General features: G+C 44.4%; 1 protein-coding gene across 2 annotated transcripts; it reads right to left on the bottom strand.

The window, feature by feature from the left end:
* Window positions 1-53: 53 nt before the first annotated feature.
* PCP4L1 (Purkinje cell protein 4 like 1) lies at window positions 54-25,412 on the bottom strand. 2 transcript variants are annotated; one of them, XM_053608234.1, is made up of 3 exons: window positions 25,132-25,412; window positions 2,485-2,539; window positions 54-1,646 (listed from the first exon to the last, which is right to left on the bottom strand). In XM_053608234.1, the coding sequence occupies exons 1-3, from the start codon at window positions 25,168-25,170 to the stop codon at window positions 1,504-1,506; spliced, it is 237 nt and encodes a 78-aa protein (XP_053464209.1). In that variant the 5' UTR covers window positions 25,171-25,412; the 3' UTR covers window positions 54-1,503. The 2 variants fall into 2 exon arrangements, with proteins under 2 accessions (XP_053464209.1, XP_053464210.1); XM_053608235.1 differs by having other exon boundaries at window positions 56-1,646; window positions 25,162-25,407.
* Window positions 25,413-26,126: the final 714 nt, after the last annotated feature.

Raw genomic sequence — 26,126 nt, forward strand, 5'->3', positions numbered from 1 at the left:
CACCCTTAGCATATGGGGCTGGCGCCCTACCCACTGAGCCACAGGCACCTCCCAGCAAAACAAACTTAATTGAAAGTCATCATTTTATTGAATTTACAGTTTAAAACCTCTAGTGTAACAGTGATGCTCTCTAGAGACCAGCCATCCTTTCCTTCCCTTATGTCTGATAAACAGTGGGAAGGGAGGGAGGGTGTGGGAGAAAGACAAAGCAGGAAGGAAATCTAGGATAGGTCATCTGGGGATAGGGAGCAAGAAAGACTAGGTTTGTTTTCAGATGGGTGTGTACCAAGCATGCTCTTAGCTGGAAAGAGAATGGGAAGATGAACACCCTTGCAGGTGTGCACCGGGGGTGGTAACAGCAGCAGAGAGAATGTGGGCGGCAAATCAAAGTGAGGGCAAGGTCAGAGATACAAGGTAGTGTTGGCTTCAGTCTGAAAATCGCTCAGTGTTCTGTGCCACCAAGTAGTCTGTGCACTTGCTCTCCTGCCCTCCCTAGGGCCCAGCCAGGCTTACATTCATATTCCTCTCAAGAAAAAACATTAGTAGAGTTTAAATGACCCCAATTGAGGGGCTTTTTATTGTTATAATTATTAAACATGCTAAAATCATATAGAATGACTATTCCATTTTTGCCCTGACTCCATAGTAGGGTGAGTTGAAACTACAGGGGAAACTTGGTTTGTGTGGCCTCTGGTGATAACTAGACTTGGGGGGTTAGAGGTAGGAAGGTTAGCAAGGCCCCAAGAATCCATCATGAGTACACTTTCACCAGCAGTAACTTGTGGCTTCAGAGATTTCCCACTTCTTGACTTTTCTCTCCTGCCTAAATCTATCCTGCTTCTCATTTCCCTGACTATGGCCCTGGAACCTCTTCTACCTCTGCCCTTTGTGGTCCCAGACTAGACAATGAAGGAAACTTTTCTGTGCAGGTCCCAGTCCAATCTTCCTTCCTTGGAACTAATCTACTCAGCATGCACTATTGTGGTAAACTGCTTGATTTAGGTCTGCTTGGGGGAAAGGAGACTCCATCTGCACTGTGGCTTAGATCCCAGGAGAGGAAGTTGGAGGTGGTGGTACAGAAGGATCTGAAGGGGAAAGAATGTTACCTGAAATGTGAATGCTGTAATAGGCAGAACAATGCTGTCCCCCACCCTCAGTACCCTACTGTAAAACTCTGCCTCCTTCCCATACCATGGGGGCCAGGCATCTCTCAACCTCAAAGCCTCTTGCTCCTCAATCCCACAGGTCAGGCATAGGTACTGATCGGGGAGCCTCACCCTCAGGAAGAAATGGATTCACTCTTACAAGCGACTGTGAATTCAAGTCTTCAAGTTCCTTGTGCCTCTACTGTTGTGATGGCTTGAGGGGACCAGAGAAAAGAATATATAAGGGTTGAATTTGCCTCAACAAGAGACTAGAGGTACAAGGGGACAAAGATACATAGGAGTCAGGGCTATAGAGAAGGGGAGAGAAAGGAACTGGGTGCAGGACAAAGCTGGCCGTTCAGGAGCTGGGATCCTTTTTCCTTTTCTGAAATCGCCGGAACTTGCCCTGAATGGCAAGGGCAGCCTTCTCTGTTTCTGGTGCTGTCAGGTCAATGTCAATCTCCTCCTCTTCTTCTGCCTTCTTGGTATTTCCAGCTTTCCCTGCAGATAGTTGGAAGACTCATTAATAGGTTAACCTGACCTACCTCAGCCCCTTCTCCAGGTCCCAAATACAGTGGTTAATACAGTGCTAGACTCTGTGGGGGGACTGATCCTTGCTAGGACTATGAATGCCTGAGAATTCTCCTAGACGTGTCAGAGTACCTAGGCTGGGAATCAGCTACATTTACTTAGGAGAGCTTTGCTATTCTTGGACCAAATCATGAATGTCTTCTATCATTGCTTAGTCCTAAATCCTACAGTTTAGGTCCTGAAGCACACTCACTTTCTCCAACTTTCCCTCAATTTCTGATGGAGACAATGTCTGGGATCATCTAATGAGTTTCTTCACATATATACATACATATACATATATGTATACGTATACATGTACATTTACATATATGGTAGTTCTGACCTAGTTTTTTTTTTGTTTTTTTTTTTTTGAGACAGAGTCTCACTTTGTTGCCCTCGGTAGACTGCCCTGGCATCATAGCTCTTGGGCTCAAGCAATTCTCTTGTCTCAGTCTCCTGAGTAGCTGGGACTACAGGCACCCGCTATAACATCCAGCTATTTTTAGAGACAAGATTTTGCTCTGGCTCAGGCTGGTCTCGAGCCCGTGAGCTCAGGCAATCCACCCATCTCAGCCTCCCAGAGTGCTAGGAAAACAGGCTTGAGCCACCATGCCTGGCCTGACTTAGTTGTTTGTTTCACTTATCCACATTCTTATGCCTTTCACATCTGACTTTGAGAGCTTCCTTAAGTAGACTTACAGCCCTACGTGTCTTCATGTTCACACATTCACTCAGTCTACAAACTGCCCAGCCCAAACCCACTTACCTTTTTCTTCTGGCCCAGATGCCTGGTTGGTTGCTGGGGATGTTTTCGTGTTAAGCTAGAAAAAAAATCAGATTATTAGATATTAAAGGAAGTGTTAAACTGCTACCACCTTGGACCCCTTAGATACTCTCAAGGCTCCTATTACCAGGTGCATTTGCTTAGTCATTTGAAGAACTGGATCTCAATATCAGAGCATAAGGAAAGTCATCAAAATTTATTGAACATAGATTTATTAATGCTAGGAAAATTATAGAGGACAAAATGGACAACCTTATGCTCCTACAGAGCTTACATTCTAGTTAGTGTATTCACAAATAAATAAACATAAAATGATTGCTATTTCTTTTTGTTTGTTTGTTTTTTGCAGTTTTTGGCCAGGGCCAGGTTTGACCCCTGTATATGGGGCCAGTGCCCTACTCCTTGAGCCACAGGTATCGCCCATAAAATGATTGCTATGTTAATAAGTGCTAAAAAAAAAAAAAATAGGCAGGGAAGGGCAGTAGTGAGTGCTGGGGTAGAAATGGAGGAACACGTTTTGACATAGAGTAGTCAGGAGGAGCCTCTCTGAAAGGTGGCATTTGACAAAGAGCTAAAAGTGATGAGGGAGTAAGGCTGTGGCTATCTGGGACAAGAGCTTTCAAGGGTCTTGGGGTGGAAATGTGTGACTAGCCTGTTTGCAGAATAGCAAGAGACCAGTGTAGCTGGAGTGGACAGAGGACAGGAAAAAGGAGCAGAGATGGATACATGTGAGATTAAAATTAACTAGGGATGGAGGCAGATTATGTAGGGCTGTCAGAGTCCTTTTAAGGAGTTTGACTTTTACTGCAAGCAAGATGAAAAGCCACTGGAGACCTCTGATTTGCACAAAAGGGATATGAGAGAGGAAGCAGAAGAACCTGTGGGGAGATGATCACAGAAAACCAAGCAAGAGGTGATAGCTTAAATTAGCACAGGGGCAGTGGAGATGGTAAATGGTTGGATTCAAGCTATGGCCAGCATGATTTGTTGATTGTAAAGGTGGTATTATGAGAAAGAGAGGGGTCAGGGATGACTCCAGAGTTTGGGCCTGAGGAATTGAAAAAGTGGAATTGCTATTTCCTGAGATAAAGAAGACAGCAGGAGGAACAGCAGGTTTTAGAATCAGGAGCTTGTTTTGTGTTGTTGTTTGTTTGGTTTGGTTGTTGTTGTTGAGATGGAGTCTTACTCTGTCACCTCTAGTGGAGTGCAGTGGCATCTCACTGCAATATCAAATTCCTGAGTGTAAGTGAGCCTCTTGCCTCAGCATCCTGAGTAGCTGGGACTATAGGTGCATAGTACCATGCCTGGCTAATTTCCCTATTTTTATTTTTATTTTTTGTAGAGACAGAGTCTCACTTTACCACCCTCGGTAGAGTGCCATGATGTCACAGGACTCACAGCAACCTCCAGCTCTTGGTCTTTCACGATTCTCCTGCCTCAGCCTCCCGAGCAGCTGGGACTATAGGCGTCCCCCACAACGCCCGGCTATTTTTTGGTTGCAGTTCAGCCGGGGCTGGGTTCGAACCCGCCACCCTCGGTATATAGGGCCGGCGCCCTACTCACTGAGCCACAGGCGCCACCCTTCCCTATTTTTTTTTTTTTAGAAATGCGGTTTTGTTTTTGCTCAGGCTGTCTTGAACTCCCAGGTTCAAGCAATCTTTCCACCTCAGGCTCTCAGAGTGCTAGGATTACAGGCACGAGCCACTGTGCCCCGCCCAGGAACTTGTTCTTAGACAAATTTGAGATGCTTGTTAATTGTTTAAGAGGAGATACTTTTATGAACAGTTAGATACATATTCAAGATGAATTAAAGAGAAGGGCCAGGATTAGAGATTCAAATTAGGAGATTATTAACATGTGGGTGGCATTTAAACCCATGAGACTGAGATTATCAGAAAGTGAGTGAGATAGAAAAGAGGATCAAATTCTAGAGCAGTGGTTCTCAGCCTTCCTAATGCTGCAGCCCTTTAATACAGTTCCTATGGGTCGCGACCCACAGGTTGAAAATCGCTATTCTAGGGCATTGCAGGGATTAGAATTAAAGAAATGAAGAAAAACCAACAAAGCTGAGAAGCCAAGAGATTATAGTAATGTAGAAGCCATGTGAAGAAATATTTCATGGAGAAGACAGTGGTTACCTATGTCAAATCCTGCTGGTAAACCAAGTAAGATGAGGACTGAGAATGACCATTGAGTTTTGCAATGTGGAGATCACCAGTAATATTGGCAAGAGAAGTTTCAATGCAGTGGATTCAAGAGAAAAAAGAAGAGGCCTTGAAAAAAGCAGCAGCAGCAAATATAGAAGTAGTCCACAGAAATGGGGATGAGAGTATAACTTTGGGAGGATATGAGGGTCACAAAAAAATTTATTTAAAATGAGAGAAATTATAGAATGTTTGTGTTCTTATGGAAATGATCCAATAGAATGAAGAACTGTAAGAGAGAAATATCATTACTGAAGGAGGAGAGAGTAGGTGAGATCTATGGCATAAATAGACAGGAGGTCTTGAATAGGAGCTAAAACAGATGACTTAACAGTAACTGGAGGGAAGGCAGGGCATTTGGGCCCTGATGTAGGCACCTGGGAATATTTGGAAGGTCTCTCCTAATTGCTTCTGTTTTTGAAGTAAAATAGGCATCAAGGTCATCATCCAAGAGGTTGAGGGAAGAGATATTAAAGGAAGAAAGGGGAAAAGAAGGAATGAAATAGGCCAGGTGCGGTGGTTCATGCCTGTAATCCCAGCACTCTGGGAGGCAAAGACAGAAGGATTGCTTGAGCTCAGGAGTTCAAGACCTGCCTGAGCAAGAGCAATGGTGTCTCTACTAAAAATAGAAGAATTAGCTGGCCATTGTGGTGGGTGCTTAAAGTCCCAAGCTAAGGGAGGAGGATCACTTGAATCTAAGAGTTTGAGGTTGCTGTGACCTAGGCTGAGGCCATGGCACTCTAGCCTGGGCAATACAGTGAGACACTGTTTCAAAAAACAAACAAAAAAAAACCCAGAAGAACATACACAAAACTGTTCCTGGGCTTGGCGCCTGTAGCTCAGAAGCTAGAGTGCCAGCCACATACACTGAGGCTGGTGGGTTCGAACCAGGCCCAGGGCCTGCCAAACAAAAATGACAACTACAACAAAAAAATAGTCAGGCATTGTGGCAGATGCCTATAGTCCCAGCTACTTGGAAGGCTGAGGCAAGAGAATCACTTAAGCCCAAGAGTATGAGGTTGCTGTGAGCTGTGACGCCATGGCACAATACCGAGGGCAACATAATGAGACTCTGTCTCAAAAAAAAAAAAAAAACTGTTCCTGAAACTCTATGGAATTCCTGCTAGTTCTCCTTTGACCAAAAGAAAGTTTCCATGTATGGAAGGATTGTTCTTGAGACTCCTGGAAGACTGGCTCAGTCATTATTCTTTCTTTCCCCATACTCTCCCTGTGATCAAAATGTTTTCTTTTTTTATTCTTTTGCACATGATCAATATAACAGCCCAGTAGTTACCTATGTGACACTTCCACTAAGGCATACTGTTATCACAAGAGCTTTGTTCACACTGTAAAGTTATGCTGTGGATGGACTATGCAGTTAACTGCAACTGTCTAGAAAGAGGGTCTCAGCTTAAGAGGCTATAGTGCCATGACTTCAAATCCTACTGTCTCTGTACCAGGAAATCCCTAACTCTGTTCCTTACTTTAGCCATTATCCCTCTGTCTGACTCTAAGCCTATTCACTTCATCTATTAACTCTTTCCCCTCACCACTGCTTTGAATCCCTCCCCTTCAAAGGAAAATCTGGACCCTGATTCTAAGTATCTCCCTTCAACTGGCTGTTTCCTCTACTTTCCTTCTCTTAGCAGCTGACTTTTTAGAATCCTCTAAGCAGGAGTATGTGTCAGGACTGAACCACACAGGTTGCCTCTGCCCTGACAGCTACTCCCTTTCCTGAGTCTCTCCTGAGATTACTAGCCCTGGAATGGAGCAGTGGCTCAGATAACATCTGGCCCCCTTAGGGTTCCCCACTCCATTTGGGTCAAATTTATGAGAGGTCATAATCTAAGAGCTAGCATCTCCACTAGGGACAACAGAAAAGGGTGGTGTAAGGGGAAGAAAACTTGTTACTCACAATGCCCCCTGAAATCTCCCTCAGACTTACCTCTGAAAAGTAGTGGGTTATAGCCATCCTTCCTGTACCCTCTCTAGCCAGTTCTTAAAATAGCATGCTGGATTTCTGGATTTAGTTAGTTGTGACTTTCTGATGTTGGGTGTGGGAGCAGTTAGGTCACAAGTTGTCTGCTCCCACTCTCTATATGATATACTCAGGCCTTTACTGCTCCCTGGCCTCTGCCTCAACCCTCCTGTATTTATGTTCTAGTAATGTAGCAATTTTAGATGAATTAAGGTCCTCTTGCACATCCATCTGCAAACCATTAAGATAAACACACTTCAGGTAAACTAAGGAGGCCGAGAGGACTATTCAGGGTGAACCAGAAAGCTCTATAAGAATATCTCTTATAAAAACCCTTACCTCCAGAGGAGTGGGGCTAAGCTATAAGAGCTGCAACAGGTCAGCACTTCTCAGCCTCTCTCTCAGCCCCTCATTCTAGCCAGGTGGATTACAAACCTCTCAGGTACTTTTCTACTTCTTTCAATACTGAGCTTTTCTGACCAGAAATAACATCCCCGAGCACGCAGCCCCTGCATGTTTTTGCTTAGTAATCTTTCTGCCTATTCTGTATCTTCTCAATAAAAGGACTCTGTGAGAAGTGCTCAGGGCTATCCTGCACCTATGGTTAGCTTCACCTCTTGCAGCGTGTACTGTCAATCCGTATCTCGTGTGATCATTTATGCAGTCGCGACAGTTCACCAAATCCCCTTTTCTTCTTATGAGACCCATCTTGGGGAACTGGGAGAAACCAAGGACTTCAGAATGTTACTTCACCATGTTTTATCAATAATGACATATGTAGGCCGGACACGGTGACTCATTGCACTCTAGCCTAATCCCAGTGCTCTGGGAGGCTGAGGCAGGTGGATTGCCTGTGCTCAGGAGTTGAGACCAGCCTGAGGAAGAGTGAGATCTTGTCTCTAAAAATAGCTGGGTGTTGTGTTGGGTGTCTATGGTCCCAGCTACTCAGGAGGCTGAGGCAAAAGGATTGCTTGAGCCCAAGAGTTTGAGGTTGCTGTGAGCTATGACACCAGGGCACTCTACCCAGGGTGACAAAGCAAGACTCTGTCTCAAAAAAAATAATAACAATAATAATCACATATGTAACACTTACTATATGCCAGTTACTTTTCTTAGCATTTTATGAACACTAACATATCGAATCATTATTACAGTTCTCTACACAATAGACACGATTATTATTCCTATTTTACAGAGAAGGAAACTCTGGTTGAGAAAGGTTAATTATCTTTCGTAAGGTCATAGAACTAAGAAGTCACAAAGCCAGGATTTACTCTCAGTCTCGCTCTAGAGCCCACCCTCTTGATCATTGTTTTATTCTCTCTCTCAATCTCCAATCAAAGGTGTGGGGAGGGTGTGTGTGTACGTACACTTGAGGATGATGCACACTATAAGATCAACTTAACTAGATTCGTCCTCCCACACAATAGAGCAAGCCCCACATAAGAAGGAAAGTCCTAGGTGATGCCTGTGGTTCAGTGAGTAGGGCGCCAGTCCCATATTCCAGAGGTAGTGGGTTCAAACCCATCCCGGGCCAAAAACTGCAAAAAAAAGAAGGAAAGTCCTATAGGGATCATAATTCTCATCCATTTCCATAGTTAGACAGCTGCATCCAAGACCAGCCTCTCAATCCACAGTCCCCAACATTTTATGTACTGTCCACTGGGAAGATGGGGATGTTATTTGAGGACCAAATCCCAGACCATGCCTACCACTCAAATTCCCGCTCTGCTAGTTGATCTAACCACCCTGATTTTGGCTTTTCTTTTTTTTTTTTTTGAGACAGTCTCACTACGTCGTCCTTTGGAGAGTATCATTACGTCGCTGCTCACAGCAACCTCAAGCTCTTGGGCTTAAGCGATTCTCTTGCCTCAGCCTCCCAAGTAGCTGGGACTACAGGGACCCTCCACAACACCCAACTATATTTTTATTGTAGTTGTCATTGTTGTATGGCAGGCCCAGGCCGGGTCCAAACTCGCCAGCACCAGTGTATGTGGCTGGCGCCCTAACCACTGAGCTTCGGGTGCCGAGCCCTGATTCTGGCTTTCATCTTAAGTTTTGCTCAGTGGGCCTCCTGACACATATCAGGCTGGCCCCAGTAGGGTCACCATAGTCTATGTGTGGGCTCTTTACTCATAAGGCCAGATCCTTGGCCTTTAGAGTCTGAGAATTCCACATACGGAATTATCTCACGGCTTCCATTTCAAACAAGTCCCTCACTTATTTTCAAGCCTGTTATTTCAAGTTTCTAGTGAGCATGGAGTTAGGTTCAGTTCAGCCTCAGGACTGCCCACACAGGACTAAGTATTTCTCGCTTCTCAATATGTACCAAACACTAATTAGCAACTGTGAGGCCCATCAACTCTTACCTTTCCCTAGAGGGCCCTGCTTTCTTTCCTTGCCTTCCTGTACTCCTTTTCTCCTCACCTCTGGGCCGGATGTGCACCAATGTTCCATTCCCTCATCTAGGTGGTGCTGCCAATTCCCCAGGCGTATTCTTTCATTTCCTCTGCAGCTCAAAGTTATAAACTCTTCCTTCCCAGGAGGAAGGAAGAGAAGGAGAGGCCTGTTGGCTTAGGGGTCATTTCTCATTAGATTTTGAGCTTGCAGAGATGGACATGACACAGCAATATTCTCCCTTTCCCTATGACTTTTTCAAGGAGTATCCACCCTTTTTATTTTCTCCCACTTCCAGCAAAGGGAAGCACCACATACTTGGTTTGCCCTCCCAGGGCATTTGTCAGCATTCAAACGTGTCTTGTCCTTCCATCAGAGCTCTAGATCTCGTCCCCTTTCTACTTCTCAGGAATCTTGACCATCAGTTCCCTTTACTCTCATATATAAGGCTTCTCTCTCTTTAAAAAAAAAAAAAAAAAAAAAAGGCCTCCTCAATCTGAATGTTTTTTCCAACTATCATGAGAGTAAAACAAGCAGGTCTAGGACCAAGCCTCGAGGAACACCAATGTTAAAAATTTAGGGAGTCCTGGAGAACATTTAGGGGATTGCAAAAAAAGTTTAGGGAGGCTGGACATGATGGTCATGCCTATAATCCCAGCATCTTGGGAGCCTGAGGCAAGGAGATTGAGCCTAGGAATTGAGATCAGTCTGGGCAACATAACAATATCCCATCCCTATTAAATAAATATTAAAAAAAAAAGAAAAGAAAAACTGGGGCGGTGCCTATGGCTCAGTCGGTAAGGCGCCGGCCCCATATACCGAGGGTGGCGGGTTCAAACCCGGCCCCGGCCAAACTGCAACCAAAAAAAAAAAAATAGCCGGGCGTTGTGGCGGGTGCCTGTAGTCCCAGCTACTCGGGAGGCTGAGGCAAGAGAATCGCTTAAGCCCAGGAGTTGGAGGTTGCTGTGAGCTGTGTGATGCCATGGCACTCTACCGAGGGCCATAAAGTGAGACTCTGTCTCTACAAAAAAAAAAAAGAAAAGAAAAGCTGGCTTGTAGGAGACTGAGCACCAGGCTTATAGGAATGGTCACCAGTTCTTGAGGGAGGCTCTGTGAATGGGAAAATCTCCTGGCTGGCAAGGAGATGTTTTGCAGCCTGGAGGCAAGCCTCAAGAAATTGAGTGCTCTAACAAGATAAGATCTGTTGTGCATTAGCAAGCAGGTGTTGGACATTGAACATTTGTGGTGCATCAGGGTGGGAGTTGAGCCCTTAGGGAAATAGCACAAGATCATTAAGCCCGTGATCCTTGTACTTGGGGCCCCCATACCTGTTGTATATCGTTTCAATAAAAGGCCATAGCAGGGGTTACTTGGGGCTCTCCTGCACCTATAGGGAGCCTCACCTGTTGCAAGTTTTTTGTTTTTGTTTTTGTTTTTACCTCTTGCAAGTTTGTACTTTCAATCCCTGTACTGGCTGTTTCCTGCATGCGGTGGCAGCGTGACATAGCGACACGGACACTGGCTCTGCGCCTGTAGCTCATGGCTAGGGTGCCAGCCACATACCCTGGAGCTGGTGGGTTCGAACCCAGTCTGGACCTGCCAAACACCAATGACAACTACAACCAAAAATAAAATAAAATAAATAGCCAGGCATTGTGGTGGGTGCCTGTAGTCCCAGCTACTTGGGAGGGTGAGGCAAAAGAATCGCTTAAGCCCAAGAGTTGGAGGCTGCTGTGAGCTGTGATGCCACAGCACTCTACTGAGGGCAACATAGTGAGACTCTGTCTCAGAAAAAAAACAAAAAACTAAGGCCGGGAGCGGTGGCTTATGCCTGTAATCCCAGCGCTCTGAGAGGCCAACGTAGGCAGATCGCCTGAGCTCATGAGTTTGAGACCAGCCTGAGCAAGAGCGAGACCCCCATCTCTAAAAATAGCTGGGCATTCTGGAAGGTGCCTTGTAGTCCCAGCTATTCCAGAGGCTGAAGCAAGAGAATGGCTTGAACCCAGGAGTCTGAGGTTACTGTGAGCTACAACGACACCACAGCACTCTACCAGGGGCAACACAGACTCTGCTACCAAAAAAAAAGTAAATAAATAAATAAAAATAAAAAATAAAATAAAATAGCTGGGCCATGGTAGTGCATGCCTGTAGTCCTAGCTACTTGGGAGGCCAAGGCAGGAAAACCCTTGAGTCCATGTCTTTGAGGCTGCAATGGCTATAATCATGCTACTGCACTATAGCCTGAGCAGCAGAATAAGACCTTTTTTCAAAAAAAAAGGAAAAAAGCTCAGAGAGATCTTTTGAAAAATAGTGTTGGAACAATTGGATAGCCATACACAAAAAGCCACACTACCTTATGTTGAACTCTGTATAAAAATTAACTCAGAATAGACATGAAATCTAAAACTATAACACTTATTTTTATTTGTTTAACTTTTTTGAGACAGAATTTCACTCAGTAGCCCTGAGGTTGAGTGCCATGGCATCAAGGCTCACAGCAACCTCAAAGTCCTGGGCTCAAGTGATCCTCTTGCCTCAAGCCTCCTGAGTAGCTAGGACTACTGGCACCCACCACAACAGCTGGCTAGTTTTTCTATTTTTAGTAGAGATAGGGTCTCACTTTACTCAAGCTGGTCTCAAACTCTTAACTCAGGCGATTCACTCTCCTTGGCCTCCTAGAGTGCTAGGATTATAGGCATGAGTCACCTTGTCCAGCCCAATATAATACTTTTAGAAGAAAATATGGGGGAAAGGGCTAGACATAGTGGGTCATGTATGTAATACTAGTACTTTGGGAGGCCAGGGTGGAGGATTACTTGAGGTCAGGAGTTTGAGACCAATTTGAGCAATATATTGAGACTTTATCTCTACAAAAAAATAGAAAAATTAGCCAGGTGTGGTGTTGTAGGGCTGTAGTCCAAGCTACTCAGGAGCTTGAGATAAGAGGATTGCTTGAGCCCAAGAGGTTGAGGTTCATTGAGCTATCATGATATCACTGCACTCTAGTCCAGGTGAGCCTCTGTCTCAAAAGAGTGAGCCTCTATCTCAAAACAGACAAAAAAAAGAAAACATAGGGGAAAAAAATCTTTGCAACCTTGGAGTAGGCAAAGATTTCTTAGATATACCAAAAGCACAATCCATAAAAGAAAAAAAATACATAGATTGAAATATTAAGCACTGCTCTCTGAAAGATACTCTCAAGAGAATGAAGAGACAAGCTACAGACCAGAAGGAAATATTTGCACCTCAAATATCTGATAAAAGACCTGTATCTAGAATAAATTTTCAAAGCACTTTCAAATGTCTATAATTTTTTTAAATGGGAAAAATATTTGAAAAGATACATGCAGCAGAACAGATACATGCATGACAAATAAGCACATGAAAGACATACAACATCACTAATCATTTGGGTAATGCAAATTAAACCCACAATGAAAAATTACTACACAGCGGTGCCTGTGGCTCAGTGGGTAGGGCGCAGGCCCCATATACTGAGGGTGGCGGGTTCAAATCCGGCCCCAGCCAAACTGCAACAAAAACAATAGCCAGGCATTGTGGCGGATGCCTGTAGTCCCAGCTACTCAGGAGGCTGAGGCAAGAGAATTGCCTAAGCCCAGGGGCTGGAGGTTGCTGTGAGCTGTGACACCATGGCACTCTACCAAGGGTGATAAAGTGAGAATCTGTCTCTATAAAAAAAGGAATAAATAAAATAAAATAATTTTTTCTTTTTTTTTTGTAGAGACAGAGTCTCACTTTATGGCCCTCGGTAGAGTGCCGTGGCCTCACACAGCTCACAGCAACCTCCAACTCCTGGGCTTAAGCAATTCTCTTGCCTCAGCCTCCCAAGTAGCTGGGACTACAGGCGCCCGCCACAACGCCCGGCTATTTTTGGTTGCAGTTTGGCCGGGGCCGGGTTTGAACCCACCACCCTCGGTATATGGGGCCAGTGCCTTACCGACTGAGCCACAGGCACCACCCAAAATAAAATAATTTTTAAAAAAGAAATATTATTATATACTTATTAGAATTCTTAGTAAATTAATTTTCATATTTTTAATTCTTTTAGAGACAGAGTCTGGCTCTGTCCCTCAAGCTGGAGTGTAGTGGTATAATGGGAGCCAATTATAACCTGCAACTCCTGGGCTCAAGACATTTCCATTCTCAGCATCCCAAATAGTTGGGACTAGTAGCTGGGACTAAGGGCATGTGCTATCATGCCCAGCTAACATTTTCAAAAAAAATTTTTTTTTTTTTTTTGTAGAGAAGGGGTCTCCCTGGTCTTGAACTGCTGGGACTGCAGGCATGAGCCCTGTGCCCCTCAGAATTTTTTTTTTTTAATGGCAATGTCACATGTTGGTACAAAGCAAATGGAACACTCATACATTGCTGCTGGGAATGCAAAATTATACGGCTACGAGGGCAATTTCTTAAGCATATAACTCACCTCACAACTTGGCAAACCTATTCCTAGTTACTTAACCAGGTGAAATTAAAACTTATGTCCACATACAAACCTGTAAGCGAATGTTTATAAAAGCTTTACTTGTAATTATCAAAAACTGGAAACAGGGCGGCGCCTGTGGCTCAGCGGGTAGGGCGCCGGTCCCATATGCCGGAGGTGGCGGGTTCAAACCCAGCCCCGGCCAAAAAAAAAAAAAAAAGAGATTGTTAAAAAAAAAAGAAAAACTGGAAACAACCCAGTTGTTTCTGGTTTGGGATAGGGGCCCACTTTCTGTTTGTGGATGGCTTTCTTTTTGCTGTATCCTTACAGGGTGGAAGAACAGAGGCACTCTTATAAGGATACTAATCCCATTCATGAGGCTCCACCCTCATAATCTAATCACCTTCCAAAGCCTCCACCTCTGAATACCATCATTTTGGAGGTTAGGATTTCAATATATGGATTTTGGATCGACACAAATATTCATACCATCACACAGCCTAACACAGCTGTATCTTACATAGACTTCTGTACTAACCCAAGTGGTCAGTGATGCTCTTAGAATAAAGAACAAAAGCCCCTATGCAGCCTATGATTATCTCAGTATCCTCACCTCTGGAATATACCACGTTTCTTCCCACCTCAGGACCTTGGTGCGTGGTTCCCTTATCCCTGCCTCCTGTTTATTAGTTAATACTACTAATCCTTTACATGTGATTTACATTAAGTGTTTATTAAATCAGTGATTTTCCACTGGTGTGTCACAGCACACTGGAGTGCCATGAGAGGATTTTAGGTGTGACACTAAAATTTTTAAAGATCATTAATTAAATTATTTTCAAAAAATGTTCAAAACACAGTAAGTATACTTTTTTTTTCTTTTTTGTAGAGACAGAGTCTTACTTTATTGCCCTCAGCAGAGTGCCGTGGCGTCACACAGCTCACATCAACCTCCAGTTCCTGGGCTTAGGTGATTCTCCTGCCTCAGCCTAGGCTGGGGCTGTGTTTGAACCTGCCACCCTCCATATATGGGGCTTGAGCCCTACCCACTGAGCCACAGGCACCACCCTACTTTTTTGATCAACATAATTTAAGTGTACTGAAGAAGTTTAACTATAGGTTCAAGTGTGTCATGAAATAAAAAATGTTGAAAAACACTGTGTTAAATGAATGAGGGGAGCTCTCACTCTGCTTTATTTGCCGCCTCATCTAAATTTCTGAAATCAGATTTGTTTTTAGACAGGTGAAGGCTCCATTCTGTAGCTAGTTCAGAGGTTATGAAAAAGGGTATCAGAAACTACATCATTGTTTTTCTTCTCTTCAGCATATGTGCCTGAAAAAGCTGAGGATGAAGGAAAGACCTTCTCATGAAGTATGTGCCATATTATCTGTGGTATAGGTATTGCATATTTGTTTTATCTCTCCTTCCGCACCCTCATCACTTCACTAGATTTCATTTCCTTAAAAGCACAGTCCAGGCTTGGCACTCGTAGCTCAGTGCTTAGGGCACTGGCCACATGCTTCGGGGCTGGTGGATTCGAACCTGTTCAGGGCCTATTAAACAACAATAACAACAACAACAAAGAAAAGCCTGGTGAGGTGGCTCACACCTGTAATCCTGGCACCCTGAGAGGCTGAGGTGAATGGATTACCTGAGCTCACAGGTTCAAGACCAGCCTGAGCAAGAGCGAGAACCCCACCTCTAAAAATAGCCAGGCATTGTGGCAGGTGCCTGTAGTCCCAGCTACTCTGGAGGCTGAGGCAAGAGAATCGCTTGAGCCCAAGAGTTTGAGGTTGCTGTGAGCTATAACGCTACAGCACTCTACTGAGGGTGACATAATGAGACTCTGTCTCGAACAAAAAGTCCATGTTTCCCATTTATTTGTCTATTTTCTACAACAACTGCAACCTATGCAACTTATATCTTGCACATAATAGGTATTCAATTGATATTTGTTTATGTGAATTAAAGTTTCCTCAGGCTTCAAATTCCTAGGAGCAGCAATGTGGCAAATTAGATTGAGTCAGACAGATCTGGGTTCATACCCTGAATTTGCATTGACTGTCTGTTCAAACCTCAGACCTGCCATTCCTAGCTATGTGATATTGGGTAAATTCTTGTAATACTTAAGTCATATTTGACTTCCGCAATTATAAGAGATACAAGATACAACATACAAGATAATAAACATTATTCGTATATGTTGAGTGTTACAATTTTAATACAATTTTTTCCTTTCTTAAAATTTGTATGCATTTTTTGGCACCCTATGTGTGTGTATGTATATATAGATACATATACATTTATAAAACCCTGGGTTCAATACAAGAATAGGTTGAGGTCAAGTTGCTGAAGCATTGCGTGGTTAAAAAGTAGTGGAATAAAAAAAAAAAAGTAGAATCAAAGAATGGGGCTGCCACTGAGTAGATCTGACTAAGAGGAATGGAAGGAGAATATGTGGGATTATTCCCAGGGCCCTTGAGGCTTATTCTACTACCACAGGAGTTGCATAAATGATCTTTACTTTATACCTTGGAAATCACACTCTCCCTGTATTCCCAATGTCTGTCCCCTAAAATGCTGAGAATGGCTGTAAACCTCTGAAATCCCCTAGGAAACCCCCTCCTTTATTTGAATTATATACCACAAGGAGAAGGTGATTAGTGGTCAGAAGTAAATAAACCATATCTCCTTCATCACAAAGATGATTGTGTAAGTCTGTTCCTTGCCTCACAAGGTAGTATTGTCTGAGAAAACAAATAGAGATAGTCAAAGAAGGAGTGACAGAGGTGCTGTTTTTCTGTTGCCACTATTGGGCAATAGGTACCCTATAACTCTAGGCCCAGCTCTTTCCCTGCCCCCTTTTCAGGCTGCTGTTTCTTCATTCCTTTGTGGCTTTCATCTTTAATGGCGTTGCCACAGCAACCATTGTCACCAAAAGAGGGAAGATAGTATCACCCCTTCTGCTTCAGGCAACAAGTTAGAACTAACCTTGGAAAGGATAAATTACCCAGATTTCCCCATACTCCTGATTTTGACTCTTTCAAAAGGGATCACAGGCTGTTAAGTGCAGAAGCAAACAGCAACATGGATCCCTCCATCATATCTCGACCACCTATCCTCGCATTTGCTTGATACAGTTTGGGTACTGTGCAAATGAAAATACATTATAAACACATTAAAGTATTTACTGCCAGTATCACTTAATTTAGGTAATTAGGCACTGGTACTTAGAATCCTGTCCTACAGAGTCCAGGGCAGGAAGACCTAAAAAGAAACAGAATCCTATAAAGCTTAAATAAGAAACTAAAAAAAGCCCCTCTCTTGCCTTTGTATTGACATATATCCTAGGCTTCACTCAGCTCCCTGCTTGTTGTAGAGGTACAAGAAATGAAGAGGGACGGGAGTTAGCAGATCTGCTTCCCAGGGGTGACAAAGAGGCTTTGCCCCCACCCCCTGGGGAACCTTTTATCCTTGATGACATATTCTCTCTCTCTCAATGTTAAATGAAGGTCACTGCTAAAGGACTTCATAGAGTCCACTGGGCTCCCTTGATGCTCCTAGAAGACCCTAGTCTGCTGTTTTTGGAACACTGCTGGAACTGTTTCAATTCTTCCAGTGCAGCAACCAGCTGCAGTCCTCAAACAGCTTCAGAAAGACTTGCTCAAGGTCACCCTCAAGATAACAGAAAAAAGAACTAGGAATCTTTACTCCAGATTCTATGATACATACACACATTCCTCTCCTAACATATGGAGTATTTCCCTGATGTCCTGTATCTCCGAGGTCTCCTAAGACAGGAATGGAACCTAAGCAGCTCTAGCTCCCAAGCCCCCTGCTCTGTCCCTCTTCTCTTATGCACCCCGCCCCAGTTTCCTAGAATAGCTCTACCCCCCACTAGAGTCAGAAGCAGAATTCCTTGGCTATGCCAGCTCATGGTATGCAGTGAGTCAACAGCTCCAGCCGGTTGCCCCCAGCATGGGCTGCCACAGTTTAATAAGTGTTATTTGTGATACTCTGCACACAGCTTGGAGCTGTGCCTTCACCCCATACTGGGGATAGAGGGGTGGGAGAGAGAGAGTAGTGCCAAGCATCATTTATTACTATAATCTTCAATGTGCATCCCACCCATGGTGTTAATGTCCCAAAATAAACGTATTAATCCCCCCACAGCCTACAAAGCAAACACTCAGCTGGAGGGCTTTGTGTGGGAGGGAGACAGCACCAAGGACAATAGAACAGAAAATGGCACATCTTTTTCCTGGATAGGGTGTTGGGAAACCTAGGTGGGCATGTCAGGAGTCAGCCTGGAGGGAAGAAGAAATCAGGCTTCATTAAGGGAATGTGACAAGGTCTAGGTTTCTAGGTACTTGTTTATAGGCACCTTGCAGGGATGTAGATCTCTTGAAAAGAGTGGTTTTGGATCTGCTTTGATTTAGCTTACTCTTGTAGCTAAAATAATTCTAGAGCAAGTCCAGCCATTTTGAGCAGCAGGTCTAAAGTATGGATTTAGAAAAATCATACATTTAGGATTCTGGTATTCTAGTAGGCTTTTATCACTTACCTTGCCAGTCTAACACATTCTGCATTCCTTGACTTCTTAACTTTCTCTTCCCAAAGCCTTTGTATTCCATGCTGGGAAGTCAAACAAAGGAGCACTAAAAATCCAGAGCCTGTTTGGTCATCAGGTGCATCAATTTTTTTTTTTTTTTTTGAGACAGAGTCTCACTAAACAGCTCACAGCAACCTCTAATTCTCGGGCTTAAGCAATTCTCTTGCCTCAGCCTCCCAAGTAGCTGGGACTAATGGCGCCTGCCACAGTGCTGGCTATTTTTTTTTTTTTTTTTTTTTTTTGCTGTTGCTGTAGTTTTCACTGTTGTTTGGCAGGTCCCTACAGGTTCGACCCGCCAGCTCCGGTGTATGTGGCTGACGCCCTAGCCGCTGAGCTACAGGCACCGAGCCAGGTGCACCAATTTTATTCAGACACCTTACTTTCCTGCATAGGGTCTTTCAGGTCAAATACAGTTAAATGAACTGTTCTCATACAATAGTATGAGACTTCAGAAAGGAATCCTCTCTTTCTGGTCCCTAATGCTCTGTAATTATGAGAATCAGTGATGGACATCAAAACTAAGATCTCATGAAAAGAAGGCCTCCAGGTTTCTCCCAGCCCTCATCCTTGTCAGCTTACCTGCTCCACTCCATCACATTCACTGCACCCATTTTCAAGATGTCTAGGCAGCCTATATAAAGATGGAGAGGACCTGCCCTGCATAATATTTTACCAGAATATATTCTGTTGATAAATATTATTGGCTAGACATGGTGGCTCACGTCTGTAATCCTAGCACTCTGGGAGGCTGAGGTGGGTGGATTGAATTGAGTGAAACCTGCTTAAGAAAGTGTGAGACCCATCTCTACTAAAAATAGAAAAATTAGCCAGGCATGGTAGTGCACACCTGTGGTTCCAGCCACTCTGGAGGCCGAGACAAGAGGATCACTTGAACCCAAGAGTTTGAGATTGCTGTGAGCCATGATGATAATCATAGCACTCTACCCAGGACCACAGAGTCTCAAAAGAGAAAGAAAGCAAGAGAGAAAGAGAGAGAGAGAAGAAGAAAAGAAAAGAGAAAAAGAAAGAAAAGATAAATATTACCCTATGTTAATCTCTCTTTTTTCTCTATCCTCTTACTTAGCATTTTATTAACTCATACTGCTTTTATTTCTTTTTTTTTTTAATTATTTGGGATTCATTGAGGGTGCAAAGAATTAGGTTACACTAATTGCATTTGTTAGATAAAGTCCCTCTTATAATTGTGTCCCACCCCCAAGAGGTGTGCCATACACCGTGACCTTCCCATCCCCTTTGCTTTTATTTCTTTTTTTTTTTTTTTTATTAAACTAGTCTTTTTTTTTTTCTTTATTTTATTTGCAGTTTTGGCCGGGGCCGGGCTTGAACCTGCCAACCCTGGTATATGGGGCCAGTGCCCTATGCCTTGAGCCACAGGCACTGCCCCTGCTTTTATTTCTTAAAGAAAGTATCTGTAATGTATTCATGAAGAATTGCCTGCAGATCAAATCACTCTATTTACAGGAGTAACATGTTAAAGAAGTCCTATATAAAGTTCTTTTGGGAAGACAAGTCAGCAGTACTATGCCCTAGTCTTGATTCTAGTACTGCACAAACTTAGATAAAAAGTTTTTGTTTTTGTATTTTTTGAGAGTTTCACTCTGTTACCCAGACTAGAGTGTCATGGCATCAGCATAGCTCACAACAACCTCAGACTTCTGGATTCAAGCAATCTTCTTGCCTCAGCCTTGTCAGTAGCTGGGACCACAGGTGCCCACCACAATGCCTGGCTAATTTTTCTATTTTTAGTAGAGGCAGGGTCTTACTCTTGCTCAGGCTGGCCTCGAACTCCTGGGCTCAAGTGATCCTCCCACCTCAGCCTCCCAGAATGCCAGGATTACAGGCGTGAGCCACCCCACCCAGCCAAACTTACATAAGGTTTGAACCTTATTGTCCTTACCTGTAAAATGAGAAGACTGAACCAGATGACATTTAAGGCTCCTCAACAAATCTAAAATTAAATCACTGAAAAGTTTTGATATTTTATTCGAAGTTTTCTTGGTGAAAGATATGCCTGGTTTTTTTCTTTCTTTTTTTTTTTTTTTGTAGAGACAGAGTCTCACTTTATGGCCCTCGGTAGAGTGCTGTGGCCTCACACAGCTCACAGCAACCACCAACTCCTGGGCTTAAGCGATTCTCTTGCCTCAGCCTCCCGAGTAGCTGGGACTACAGGCGCCCGCCATAATGCCCAGCTATTTTTTGGTTGCAGTTCAGCAAGGCTGGGTTTGAACCCGCCACCCTCCGTATATGGGGCCGGCGCCTTACCAACTGAGCCACAGGCGCCGCCCTCTTTTTTTTTTTTTTTTCTGAGACAGAGTCTTAAGCTTTCACCCTGGGTAGAGTGCTGTCACATCACAGCTCACAGCAACCTCCAACTCTTGGGCTTAAGAGATTCTCTTGCCTCAGCCTCCCAAGTAGCTGGGACTATAGGCACCCACTACAACACCCGGCTATTTTTTGGTTATAGTTGTTAATGTTGTTTAGTAGGCCTGGGCTGGATTCCAACCTGCCAGCTCTAGGGTATGTGGCTGGCGCCCTAGCCACTTGAGCTACAGGTGCCAAGCTAATATACCTGTTTCTATCTTGAAGAATTTTTTGCAAAACTAAGTTTATTTTTTTCCATGATAAAATATACTCAGGAAAGACAATGTAGAAATATAGAAAAGTAGAAAGAAAAGAGAGAGGCATTCACAGAACCACCACCTTGCTGGGCACAGGGTTTATGCCTGTAATCCCAGCACTTGGAAGGCCAAGGAGCAAGGACTGCTTGAGGCCAGGAGTTCAAAACCAACCTGGGCAACATAACAAGACTCCATCTCTATACCAAACCAAAAAAAAAAAATTAGCTAGGCAATAGTGGTACCTGCCTATAATCCTAGCTACTCAGGAGGCTGAGGCAGGAGGATCACCTGAGCCCGGTAGTTCGAGGTTTCAGTGAGCTGTGATCATGCCAACTGCACTATAGCCTGGATGAAAGAACTAGACCTTGTCTCTATAATAATAATAGTAATAACAATAATAAAGAAAGAACTATCACCTCAAAGAGGTAAGTATTGATCTTTCTTCATCATCTCCACCTGCTGTTCAATCTCCACCACTTCCAGCAGTTAAGACCCTCTATAACAGGTATGATAGATACATCGGGCTTGCATACTTGGACTTCAGCAACATTGCTTATAATGTCCTGCCTCTATAGAGACTTGACGTTTAAAGTTAATTTAGCTTTAGCTTGAAAGAATCATTCACGTTCCCAGGTCACAGGTTGACAGTCATCCACTTCTACCAGCCAGAAGCTCCTGCTCAAGCAACTTCAGCCAACAACCTAACTGGGTGACTAAGAAAGGGATGAGCAAGCTCAGGAACCAAGTACTGGTTTCCCTTACTTTAGGAAGCAGATGTTTCCAGAGATATAAAGCCTTCCAGTAATAAGTAGCAAGCTCTTCTATTTTGTATGTTCAACATAACCATAATAATAATAGCATATCATTGAGAGAGAAAATTGGATTTCCTCCAAGTGCCTACCATGTTCTCTAAATACTGGCTCATAGAAGACATAATAGAATGGTATCACTCTGGCTGGACTTCCGTTGTGGGAAAGATTGCAGATGCAGACAGATGTGCACAAGAAAGAGAATGTGATTCCCTAATGTAATATCCCACTACCATTAAGTAAGAAGACAGGCGAATGGCCTTCAGACATATGAAAAAATGCTCATCATCTTTAATCATCAGAGAAATGCAAATCAAAACTACTTTGAGATATCATCTAACTCCAATGAGACTAGCCTATATCACAAAATCTCAAGACCAGAGATGTTGGCGTGGATGCGGAGAAAAGGGAACACTTCTGCACTGCTGGTGGGAATGCAAATTAATACATTCCAAATCTTTCAGCGAGCAGAATAATAAAGGGAGCAGCAGTTCTAACCTCTCCCTAAAAGAGATTTCTAGTTGATCTGTCTTTTGCTCCAGCCTCTGCCAGCCAAGCACAGAACAGACACCATAAAGATGTAATTCGTGACTCCCATTTCAGCAGAATGACTGCTGGACCAAAGGATGTCTCCAGCTAAGCTCTTCACCAGTGAGACATGTAACAAGATCACAGAAGAATCTGTCCTTCTGCTTTAAGCAGCCAGCTACACTGTACAAGTATGAAAGGGATTAGAGGAAAGAGCCCTCAGGGACTGAAAGCATCTCCCATCCCCATCCTTCACTGAAACTAGGGAAAAGTTATTAAACTACAGGAGACAGACTGTGATCCACAGCTATCAAGTCCTGCCTGCAGCTGTGAATATCAACAAGCTAGAGATGAGTCCCTGCAGCTTCTCTGTACACGAATGCACATGCACGCACAGGGAAATGCTCTGCTGCAGTAATGAGTGACAGCGAAGAGTCACAAAGGCAAAGCAGAGCCGGAGATCCTCCCCAACAACTCCACCAGAACCCCTACACTGTTGGATGCTCTAGTTCTGGAGGCTTCTCCCCGTTATTGTTCTTCAATTGAAATGGGATTCTCTTAAAGACATTCCAAATCCTCTCATTTCATGCTTTTTCTCTGAAGCAAGAAATAAGCAGGTGGGGGAAGTGAAACTTACATAAGATTCAGGGTACAAAGGGCTTTCCTGGACTAAGCTCCTCAGCTAGAAAGAGGAGACCCATGGGGCTGGGGTGAGCAAATGAAGCAGCTTGGAGTCTCCCTAGAGCTTTAGAACTCTGGGCAACACTTCCACTTTTCATCATAGCTTTTATAAGAGGAAGAAAACAGCCTGGGTTCTGGCCTCTAGGGAAGCAGAGACCCGTTGATGATCTGTTCCAAGATAACTGGTCTCTGTGTACACCTAGGTGCCTGCTTCTGGATTTTATAAATACTCTTCCCTGAAGCTAGGCTCAGCTCTGTATTAGGAGACAGCTTCAATGGCTAAATTGCTAGTTAGAACCCATTTACTCTCACAGCAGAGGAGGCTGGGCAGCCTTGCATACACTGACAGCCCTCACCCAAGGATCACACCCTAATCATTCTCCTGAGCCCCTGATTAAGGCTAGCCACATTCAGCTGCTGAGTCAGGAGGGTCCCCAAAACTTGACTTTCCCACCACACACCAAATTGCTTTCCTTGACACAAAACAGCATTGTCACTCAACCAAATACCACCTAGAATGCCAGCCCCTGCAGTATGTCTTACAGAGGGGCCATGTACTTCCCCTAAAAAGCACAGGCTAACCACAAATCTTCATGTTGGCATAGCTTTCAGATCACAAACTCCCAGGAGATGGCTAATATTACAACTTTCAGATTTAGAAACATCAGGGTGGGAGGAGTAGTTTGAACCCTAGACCTCAGTGAAAAGAGGGCAAAGAAAACCTCTTTTCTCATGTTAGAGCTGAAAGAAGCAAGAGTAGCAAAGGTTGATCCATTTTATTTTTTCTTTCTGAAAGACTGTCATGGTCATCCGACTAAAGGACAGGAAACCCCTTTGGTTCATCTGCAGCCCTCGGACTAGCTGAATTTTCAAGGATAAAATGTGTGGACATGGCAACCAAAACAAAAGAGCAGTTGACACTAACTGGCTCCCTGGGTGACAACTTTTGATAGAAGCCAGCAGACATCCTACTAAAGATTTTCATTTTTAGGCTGGGCACAGTGGTTCACACCTATAATTGTAGCACTCTGGGAGTTCAAGGCAGGTGGATTGTTTGAGCTCAGGAGTTTGAGGTTGCCGTGAGCTGTGATGGCACAGCACTCTACCCAGGGCGACAGCTTGAGACAGTGTCTCAAAAAAAGATGATTTTCATTTTAAGTATCTAAACTTGAACCCATGCTCAAGGGTCCTATTCCTTCACTAACCTGATGTCCTTGAGAATTCTTACGCTAGGTCTGTAATACTCTAACGGAAAATAAAAACAAAATAGGGTTAAAATAATAGCTAACATAGATTGAGTGCCTACTCTGTGCCAGGTATTGTTTGAAGTACTTTGTATATATTATCTCATTTAATCATTAAAACAACGAATATAATCCCCATTGTAACAGACAAAAAGGTAAAGCATAGAAGGATTTTGTATAATAATTTGCCTAAGGCCAAGTAAATAGTAGAGCTGGGGTCTGGCATATAGCCAAGAAGCTGGATTTAATACAAGGACCTGGGTACTAGGAAAGAGGTTGCAGAGAGCAAGCTTGTGATGCCACTGTGCAGACTGACTTCACCTGGGAAGGGAGGCTCTTGCCTCTGGTATAAGACTATGCCTACAAATACAGTGAGACAGTAAGAGAGGTCTTTCCAGAAGTCTCTGCTTTGACCCCCACCCTCAGACAGTGTTCTCTGGAAAGAGTAAATCAGTTAATGGACTAGGTCTGGCTCCATTGAACACCACGGAGCCTGCCGGAAGACCTGGGATGTAACAAGCACTGCAGAGTGAGGTCTACTCTTGAAAGGGACATCTATCTCCCCATCAGCTGGACATGCCTCCACTACAGAGGCTTCTGAATATTAGAAAGGATCTCTCCAACTCTTGTGACTGAACAAATGAAGCACAGGACGCCACCTTTGTATAAGGAGGAAAAGTGGCCACCCCAGGGGGCCAGGGATGGAGTTCTTAGATGCTACATTAGAAGCGCAAGAGCAAATCAATACAGCCCTAGGAGAGGGAGGATGGAAGCCAAGTGTGGGGAGTAAAGTAAGACAGAAGACAGAGCCTTAGAGCAGCAAGACCAATGCAGAGGACAGTACCCCGAGGAAACGACTTACCACCTGAGAGCTCTGCGCCCCCCCCCCGCCTCCCGTTCCCACCTCAGCCTATTACAGTCACCCCCAAAAGCACCCTCCATAGTGGAGAGACTTAAAATACCCTCTCTTTCAATCTCTTCTCAGCGCCCCGAGGTGGGAGCTTTTCCAGAGGGACAATAGGGAGCCACTGGAGGATTCTCCGCGGCTCCCCGGGACCCCAAGCCACAGCCCCCTCCCCGCTGCAGTCCTACCCGGAGCGCCGGGGCAGCAGCGTTGCTCACCTCGCTCATCGCGGCAGGCGGACCCGGCGCGCGGGGCGCGGCACGCGCAGGTGAAGCGAGAGGTTCTCGGGGCAGCGCGGGCGACAGCCGAGAGTTGCTGGGCTCTGAGGCAGGGGCCCGGCGGACCAGGACAGGACAGTTAGCGCAGAGAGCCGCTACTCTGGGTCTTGCACCCGGGGGATCTCGGCTTCCAGCTCCTGCCAGGCAACTCCTTCAGACCCGGTCCTATCAGAGCCACTCAGCGCACCGCCTCCGGCCCCATCTTTTATACTCGGCTCGGCACCCGCCTCCAGCCTGGCCAATAAGACCTCCTCCTACCGTAGAGTGACAGCCCTTCACATCCAATGGTGGTAGGCTCAGAGGTCTGCTGCATTTCCAAACTAGGGTAAGACAGCGGGAAGGAAGGGGAGACCGTCAGAGGCAGAGAAGACAGAAATGAAGTAAGGAGATCAAAAAAGGAAAGGGAGAAAGGAGCAGTGTACAAAGGAAAGAGAGAAAAAGGAGAGTGTGAGTTTGAGAAAGAAGAAAGATGGGCTGGAAGGAAATCAAGAAGGCACCATGGGAAGCAGGAAAGAGTGAATGAAAGGGGAAAGCCCAGATATGTTACAGATTAAGATTTATTTTATTTGTTTATTTTTTTTTTTAGACAGAGTCATACTATGTTGCCCTTGATAGAGTGCTGTGGCATCACAGCTAACAGCAACCTCAAACTCTCTGGCTTAAGGGATTCTCTTGCCTCAGCCTCCCAAGTAGCTGGGACTACAGGCGTCCGCCACAAGGCCTGGCTATTTGTTGTTGTTGTTGTTGTTGTCATTGTTGTTTAGCAGGCCTGAGCCGGGTTCAAACCTGCCTGCCTAGGTGTATGTAGCCAGCACCCTAACCACTGAGTAACAGGTGCTGAGCCTAAGATTTAATAGTAAATTGGCACCCTGGATAAGAGAACAGCAGAAGAGAGGGAAGAAGGG

Source organism: Nycticebus coucang, chromosome 10 (genome assembly GCF_027406575.1).
Source record: "Nycticebus coucang isolate mNycCou1 chromosome 10, mNycCou1.pri, whole genome shotgun sequence".
Taxonomy (NCBI): domain Eukaryota; kingdom Metazoa; phylum Chordata; class Mammalia; order Primates; family Lorisidae; genus Nycticebus; species Nycticebus coucang.

Bases quoted from the DNA above. Each gene is read 5' to 3' on its own strand.
- PCP4L1 (XM_053608234.1), bottom strand. From the start codon at position 25,170: ATGAGCGAGGTGAGCAACGCTGCTGCCCCGGCGCTCCGG. The intron at 2,540-25,131 runs GTAGGACTGCAG...TTTTTTTTCTAG, and splicing joins CTGCTGCCCCGGCGCTCCGG to CTTAACACGAAAACATCCCC. The intron at 1,647-2,484 runs GTAAGTGGGTTT...AACTATCTGCAG, and splicing joins ATCTGGGCCAGAAGAAAAAG to GGAAAGCTGGAAATACCAAG.